The sequence below is a fragment of the Zea mays genome, chromosome 5 (assembly GCF_902167145.1).
Source record: "Zea mays cultivar B73 chromosome 5, Zm-B73-REFERENCE-NAM-5.0, whole genome shotgun sequence".
NCBI lineage: Eukaryota > Viridiplantae > Streptophyta > Magnoliopsida > Poales > Poaceae > Zea > Zea mays.
The window spans coordinates 97157388-97165792 of NC_050100.1; the positions used below are offsets into that span (position 1 = coordinate 97157388).

The 8405-nt window shown below is 43.6% G+C and overlaps 1 protein-coding gene across 4 annotated transcripts in view; it reads left to right on the forward strand.

Moving 5' to 3' along the window:
- Positions 1-7109, forward strand: part of LOC103626727 (protein S-acyltransferase 24) — a 31854-nt gene extending 24745 nt beyond the window's left edge. Inside the window, exons 8-14 of one of the 4 annotated variants that reach the window (XR_553103.3) lie at positions 142-199; positions 335-412; positions 500-598; positions 820-898; positions 977-1125; positions 4980-5085; positions 6139-7009. Coding sequence is in view for 3 of the 4 variants with exons in the window: in XM_008647108.3 (XP_008645330.2) it covers positions 142-199; positions 335-412; positions 500-598; positions 820-898; positions 977-1125; positions 6139-6531 (856 nt within the window). In the remaining variant the exon portion in view is untranslated. Of the gene's footprint in view, positions 1-141; positions 200-334; positions 413-499; positions 599-819; positions 899-976; positions 1126-4927; positions 5086-6138 lie in introns of all 4 variants that reach the window. The other 3 variants (XM_008647110.3, XM_008647108.3, XM_008647109.3) reach the window with 3 other exon arrangements.
- The last annotated feature ends 1296 nt before the right edge of the window (positions 7110-8405 follow it).

Below are 8405 nucleotides of genomic sequence, written 5' to 3' on the forward strand. Positions count from 1 at the left end.
CTATCTTATCTCAGTACTTATCTGCTCAGTCTAGCTTATCTGTCCCTGGCTGCATAGGCCGGCGCCCATATACATTTCCAGTCATAACACCAACACCCTGCTTCTTTCACTTCTTAGAGTGACCATGTTGTTTCTGTGCAGGAAAGATCCTGGTTACATCAACAAGAATATAAGAGATTCACAAAATCAAAGAGACGATGTAAGCTCGAAAGTTCTACTATGGCTTGCTGTTCATTTCTTTATACCCTATTTCATTTTAAACTGCCACTTTCAGAAAGTTGAAATAATATCACAGACCGAAATGTATGCTCATCTTTTCTTTTTGCTCCTCTAGGAACCTTTGTTGAAGATGGGTTTGGACAGTCCTGAACTTCTTGATGGTAATTGGTCTCGCCTATGTATAACATGCAAAGTAAGTTTTTCTTTATTAAGTAATCTGTGGGGTTTCCCCTTAAATTAGCATTTTTCTGAAGTGGCCTCATTTGCCTAGTATTAATAGATTGTCAGGCCTGTACGCTCAAAACATTGCTCTACATGCGACCGCTGTGTTGAGCAATTCGATCATCACTGCCCTTGGGTATCAAATTGCATTGGAAAGGTACTATTTCATTTTATATGTTGGACATCTTATTTGCAGTTGATATATTTATTGTACATGGTTAGAAAGCTAAATATGGATTCATTCTAAAAGAAGAACAAGAAAACATTATTCTGCCTCTAGTTGATGAATTACATCTTTCTCTTTTGTTTTCACATGTTGAATGGTAATGAAAAATTCTGAAATTCTTCAGTCTAAGCTACAGTGGTTTGAAATTGCAGCGGAACAAATGGGACTTCTTTATGTTCCTTATCCTAGAAGTTTCTGCAATGATTATTACTGGTGTAATGGCCATCATAAGTACGCTTACATTTTTCTGTTATACCAAGACTTCTATTGTATTGAGAAAACTTTATTTATTATTTTTTCTTGTTGCAGGAAGTGTAGGAGACCCAGCTTCCCCAGCATCATTTGGTGGATGGCTTGGCTATACAGCTATAAACCATTCTTGGGTGGTGTCTTTTGTCATAATGGACCTCCTCCTTTTCCTTGGTGTTATAACTCTAACAGTAATTCAAGCATCACAGGTATGAACCTAGTTGATATTGCCCTTCTTTTTTTTAACTTTGAGTGGTGAAATACGCTAGAGTTCCCACAGAAGAACGATTCATAACTGTTGGATTATGCGAAAGGGCGTCTAGCCGAGTTGGTTAGGTGGTTTGAGTGCAGTCCTCAGGTCCTGGGTTTGGCTCCCCGTGGGAGCGATTTTCAAGCCGTAGTTAAAAAAATCCAATCGTCTGTCCCACGCCAAAGCACAGATCTAACGCTCAGCCCCGATCACGGTCGTTCTCACATGGGCTTCGATGTCGCTGTGTATGAGGGGGGCAGGGGTTCGGGGGTTTTCTCGACCTGTGTGAGAAGGTCTTCTTCTTAATACAATACTCGGGGGCTGTCTTACCTTCCGTAGGTTGAGTTTTTTTTAACTGTTGGATTATTGTATTTGTGCCTATGTAATTGGGCTTTGGCCCAACCCATACTCTATCAATATATATACACATGCCTTCACTGTTTTAGGGTTGGGGTTTCCATTCTATCTGTTACTAACCTTGGGATTGATGGATGATGCTCTGTTCATAGGGGGACTAGTATATATAGAGAGGCCAGTATGCTTTACAGTAGGGTGGGCCTAATGGGTCTTAACACACCCCCTCAAACTCAAGGTGGAAGTGGAGGATTTGAAGTGTTGAGTTTGATCAAGTGAAAGAGATATTGTGCTCTGGTTTGTGCTTTGGTGAAGAAATCAGCCAATTGGGATTCTAAAGGCACATATTGAAGATCAATAGTCTTCTGATGACAATGAGACCGAGTGAACGAGGCATCAACACCAATATGTTTAGTAAGTTCATGCTTCATAGGATTCTGATAAATCTGTATAGCACTCATGTTATCACATAAAAGAAGTGTGGCAGTGTCACAAGACACACCACAATCAGCTAATAGGCATCGCATCTAAATAATTTTAGAGGTAGTAGTGGCAAGAGATCGAAGTTCAGTTTTAGTACTAGATCGAGAGATGGCTGCTTGCTTTTTGGATTTCCATGCAATAGGAGAGGATCCAAGAAGAATGCAATAACCTATAATAGAACATCGTTCAGTGGGATCACTTGCCCAAGTGGCATCAGAGTAAGCATGAAGTTGTAGAGGACTATCAACAACATAAAATAAACATCTAGATCTTGTCCCTTGTAAATATCGCAGCACACGAAGCAAATGACCATAATGAACTTAGGTCAAGCAGATACGAACTGACTCATATGAACAACATGAGCAATATTGGGTCTGGTGATTGTAATATAGACAAGACTGCCCACAATATGGCAATAACGTGATGAATCCTTTAGAGGTGTCCCATCAGTCGAACGAAGTTGTAAGTGAATATCCATCGGTGTCACAGCGGTGCATGTATCAGTAATTCCCAGAACAATCAAGAAGATCTTTGATGTAGTTGGACTGTGAGAGATAAAAACCTTGCGGAGTCTGTAGAACCTCAATACAAAAGAAATAACTAAGATGACCCAAATAAAACATATGAAATTCCTTGCTAAGGTGCTTCTTGACTTGAAAAATATGCTCTGAATCATCTATGGTAATCAACATGTCATCCATGTGTAATAGAAGTATAGTGTGGCCTTTGGGAGATGTATGAATAAATAATGCTCGATCATGATTACTAGGAGAAAAACTAGCAGCCTTGATTACAAAAACTGAATCTCTCAGATTAGGCACGAGGGACCTGTTTCAGACCATATTAGGCACGACGAAGACGACAAACATGCCCCGAGGGAGCATCAACACCAAGAGGTGGATGCACATAAACTTCTTCACGTAAATCAACATGAAGAAAAGCATTTTTGATGTCCATCTGAGAAATAGTCCAAGAGGATGAGGCTGCAACAGTTATCAAAGTAAGAACAATAGTCATATGGGCAACTGGAGTCTCATCATAATCAAGCCCCTTGGTCTGTTGGAAACCACGAGCCACGAGACGAGCTTTGTATCGCTCAATAGAACCATCATATTTTGTCTTAACTTTGAAGACCCATTTGCATGTGATGGAGACAACATACGATGGTAAAGGAACAATATCCCATGTACCCGTCCGTCACTCAGGGATACTAGAAGCCTCTTAACAGGAGGATGGTTCAACAGTTACTGTAGCAGCACGTGTAAAACTTTGACCAACTTTAAAAGCAATGCTCAACTTTAACCATCCTCTGTGGTAAGCCTTACACTTCACATGAGCCCTCACCGTAAGTGAGCTTATGCACATTATTCCCCACAACTTGTTGAGCGATGAACGTATGTGAGCTCACCCTTGCTGTACTCACTTCCCCCTAGGTCAAGGACAGGTACTACAAGATGAGGAACATGAAGGATGTCGCGATGAGTTCGTGAGAGGTCTAGGCCGTCGTCTCCCAGTTAACTATGGTTGCTGGATCGTTGTCTTCTTGTGATGTAATTATTTAACTATTTTGTACAGAACTCCATTATATAGTAAAGATGTGACATTCGTTCTGTACCATGAGTCATCTTATGTGTGAGACTTGATCTTAGCACACATTTGATTCGTGCCCGGGTTTGGCCCTTAAATCCGGGTGTGACACTCTGTCTCCCCTGCATGGAGCGTAGGCCGAGCTCCCCTCCCCTACTGCAACAGCCCCACTCCTCCCTACGCCTGCTGCTAGCGATCTCTACAGTCACACACATGTGCCACACTCCTCTATGCTCAACGTTCTTCCTCACCCCACGCGTGGCCTGCCCCACCGAGGTCTCCTTCGGTGGTCGTGTCCTCCTTGGCCCCTCTGCCCCACCATGACCCAATACGCCACTTCCGCCTGCCCCCTTCCTTCGGCAACATGGGGGCATGGGTGGCCTGCGGGCACCGATATCTCCTCTCCTTCCTCGATGCTTGTCCTTCGCAACGTCATGGTCCATGTGCCTCCCTACCGTGTGCATGTTTCCCTTCATGACGGCCAGCTTCTCTGGGGTACGTTCGTAGCCTTTGATCTAGCCATGAACCCTGTTATTCGTGACCGCATCGAGCTCTTCTACCCTCCTGCCTCCGTCCACCATCAGGAGGGTCACCACAACCAGGCCATTTGTGTTCCGCAATGTCGAGATTGTCTCTATGACGATCGAGGCCTTGCCGTCTCCACCACCCATGCTCGCTGTCAGCATGGTCACCACTAGCGACCCCAGCGCCCCTCCCGGTGGCTCTGTGGTTACGCCAACACCTAGCTGAGCTGCAAACTCTACTGCGCGCTATGACGCTGACCTATTATAATAATATTAGCACAGTTTACATGTCTTCCAATCCTATTCAGCATCAACGTGCCAAACACATTGAGATTTATCTCCATTTCGTTCGAGAACCGGTGGCCTTGGGGTCTATTCGCGTACTTCACATTTCGACGACGTTTCAGTTTACAGACATATTTAGTTATTTACCAAAGGGCTCCCAGTTTCTATCTTCACGAGTTTGGGTCCAGTCTCAACGTTTGTCTCATCGACACTTGTGACTACAGGGTGGTGTTAGACTAGCATATTGTATGAGTACACGCTAGGTATAGCAGGCAGACTCGTGTATATAGTAGACTGCCATATATGATGTGTGCATGTATGATGTGGGTATGTGCTAGGTATAACAGGTGGGTCCTTGTATATGGTTAGCGAGATATGAGGGGATCTCGTTTGGTTCTGTTTTTATAAGATACTCCTCTCTCTCCATATATACATGCATAACTAAGTGCTAATCATCACCCGGGGTGATGGACCTCATGGTCTATCACCTGTACTAAAAGGTTCATCCCAACTAATTAATCATGCCAGCCACGCGCGATTAATCGGAGCAGTCGTGCGCGATTAACGGGGTCTGCACCAGGGAAATCAATCGGATCAGGGAACCAACCGCACCAGTCACGCGTGATTAACGAGACTGATCCGCCCGCCGCCCACAACGCGCAACACCAAATATTCATCCATTCAAGGTTTAGTTTCATCCATTCAAGGTTTTGTTCAGCAATTCAAGGTTTACTTCAGTCATTTAAGGTTTCATTTAGCAATTCAATGTTTACTTTAATGTACGACAGTCAACAGGAACAAACATTCAACCATTCTAGGTTTGCTTTAGCCATTCAAGGTTTACTTCAAAACAAATATTCAACCATTCAAGTGTTACTTCAGCTATTCAAGGGTTTATTCAGCCATTCTAGGATTACTTCAACGTACAACAGGAACAGATATTCAGCCATTCAAGGGTTCCTTCAGCCATTGTGGACGTCGTGGGGCGGCGGGGGTCAGCTCGGCGGTGGGTTGGTCGGCGCGGTGGAGGAATTACTAGCAAAGGCGCGATGAGTGAAGGCAAAATTAGCGGGGCTTAGCTGAGTGGGGGGCCGTGTCCAGACAATGAATGGCCGAGTGGGGGGCCGTGTCCAGACAATGAATGGCCGAGTCGTGTCCAGACAATGAATGGCCGAGTGGGGGGGCCGTGTCCAGACAATGAATGGCCGAGTGGGGGGCGAGCGCCGGTGTGATGTGAGTTAATTAGCGTCAGTGCTGGTTCGGGTGATGAGTAGCGCTTCTGTATATATATGTATCTCCAATCAATCGATTATTCTGTGCTATCTCTTTTGCTTTCAGTATTCTTCAATGAAAAACTAAATGGCATTAGTGTTGTTCTTAACGATTTGTGTGTCAAAATATGTATTCAGTATCCCTTTGGTGCCAGGTGCCAATTGTGCCTCTAAATTCTAATAAAATATTTGGTATCAACCAAATTTTGTTGACCCTGACGCCCATGTTCATACATAAATGTATAGTTTTGTAGATTATTTCTGCACATGGAATGATTCTTCGTGTTCTTGATTATCTGTTTGGCTATCTGTTTGGCGGTACTAAAAAGTATCACCTTGTTGAGCTTCTATCTGTTTGTGGAAGATCCACTGCATCTGATATCAGGCACTACTGACTCTTTTCCTTCCTGCATCTTTAACCCACTTTTATGCACCATCTGATAGTTTCTTGCTATTTCTACCTTGCAGATATCCAGGAACATTACAACAAATGAGATGGCAAATACCATTAGGTACAGTTACCTCAGGGGACCAAGTGGCAGATTCAGAAATCCATATGACCATGGGCTGCGTGAGAACTGTTCTGACTTCTTGCTGAAGGGGTACAATGAGGATATTGAGAGCACTGTACAGACATTGCAATCTGACGAGGAAATGGGACCAATTCAGATGAGCAGCCCAGTCTCACAGAATGGCGAGAGCATTCCACCACATGTGAATGGCACTGACCATGGTTCCACCATTTCACATGCCAACTCAAAATCCCATCGCCAAAGTCCATCCAATTGTTTGGGCCTAGGGCTGGGCACTGGGCATAACAACCCCTCTAGCCGTTATGCGCGATCTCTTCTTCCCTTATGATTTGTCTTGAGGATATCCAGATGTGCTCCTTTATATTTGTGCATACTTGTTGGACAACCAGTCAACCACAGCTTTGTTTGGGCTATTTCTTCATGGGTGCTCGGTGATTTCTCTCTGGTTGCACAAACGTGAAGGCTTCAGAAACATCTTCAGCTTACTGCACCTATGACACACGATAGAAATAGTGTCAATGTCAAGGTTTTGTTCTTGTTTTCTTGGCAAAAGGCACCAAGGCTCTATGCCTACTATCCAATATGTATGTACATGGATGGGGCTAGTAGTTCATGCACTAACCCGTTTTGACTTTTGAGGCATAGTTGTACGCTTAGGGCTGATAACGGCCTATAATTTTTGCACTATAAGATTTAAGTATCAAATCGGGTTAGGATCGGACTCTATTTCTAGTCATTTTTGAATTATAATTTATTTAGGGCATTGATATTTTTTGAAGAACCATTTGGATCACGATCCATTACCACCCATATGTACGCTACGAGAGTTGTAAAATGTACAGTAACAGAACTACATGGCATGTTTGTTCCTGCATACGTATTTATAGAAAAAAATGATTTGTCTCCTCCTGTGAGTTATCCTTTTAATTGTACTAATTGATTGGGTAAGATTGTTGACTGGAAATTTCTAAAAAATTTAGGCATATAAAATATAGTAAGTAAATATTACCTCTTCTCATATAGAACTAGATATCATTTATGTTGAGTGCTCTAGTTGAATAAGGACCTGGGAATTTTCCCCCTTATTCCAGCTTGATTTTTTGTACGTTTTCTGTGAAATTTTTACATTTCAAATGGTCACTAAGAAACTGTGCAACGTGATCAGTTTCAACAGTTTAAAAAGTCAAAAAGGTTTTATTTTTCCAACAATGTTTTTAGGGCAGCCGCAATGATATAGATAGCACTCTATAGCAATATCTATGTTATCTACATATCACATTATAGCGAATCTTTACAATGATCTATCTATATAGATATCTATAATTGTTTTTAGTATTTACATACACTCTTTAAACCACCTCGGTTTTGAGTATATGCTCACTCCAGGTTCATAGATAACAACACACTCTCTCTTTATTTAATTTCTTGCCATATAGGATAGATGCTGGCATGGACTCCTTATAGAGAGCAGACTTGGTACCATTGCGGTTGCCCTTAATTCTATCTCTACTCTCTAAAAAGGAAGTAGGTCGTGCATCTTCCCTCCTTGGGCCCACCTATAGTGATACGCACAAGCATCGCTCTGCATTAGTTCGCTCTCTCGCCTCCTCTTTGTTGAGTCCTCCCTTCCTACTTGTAGTGACACCAGCACTGCTCTACCTTTCATCCGCTCGCTCTCTTGCCATCTCTCCACATCTGGCTGACGGTGGCTTGCCGCTCCACCCCAAATTTGACCACACCCTTACCATCATACCGCATTTGGCCTCACCTCCCTGTTTCCCCTTCTTTCCTGCCCCTGTTTCCACCTCCTTTTGCCACACCCTCACCTCCTCTTTGCATTCGCCCACATTCAGTTTGCGGTGGCTCGTCGCTCCACTCCCGATCTAGCTCCTCCTAGTTTCCTTTTTCCTTTGGATGCACTTTTGCCTCCTCTTCACATCCGTCCAACAGTGGCTCATCGTTCACCCTTGATCGAGCTATGCCACTGCCACCATGCCCATGATTCTTCCCTGTCCCATCCACCATGTCACATCCGGCCTTGCCACCTCATCGTTTCCCCTTCTCCTTTCTCGTCCCTGCACCCATTCACCATGAAGCCTCTCTCACCGCTCCAAACACCCTCCCCTACCCCACGACTATTGTACCTGCCCTAACCATAATTTAAGATGGCAACCGCCTTGACCACACAAAAGACCCATGAAC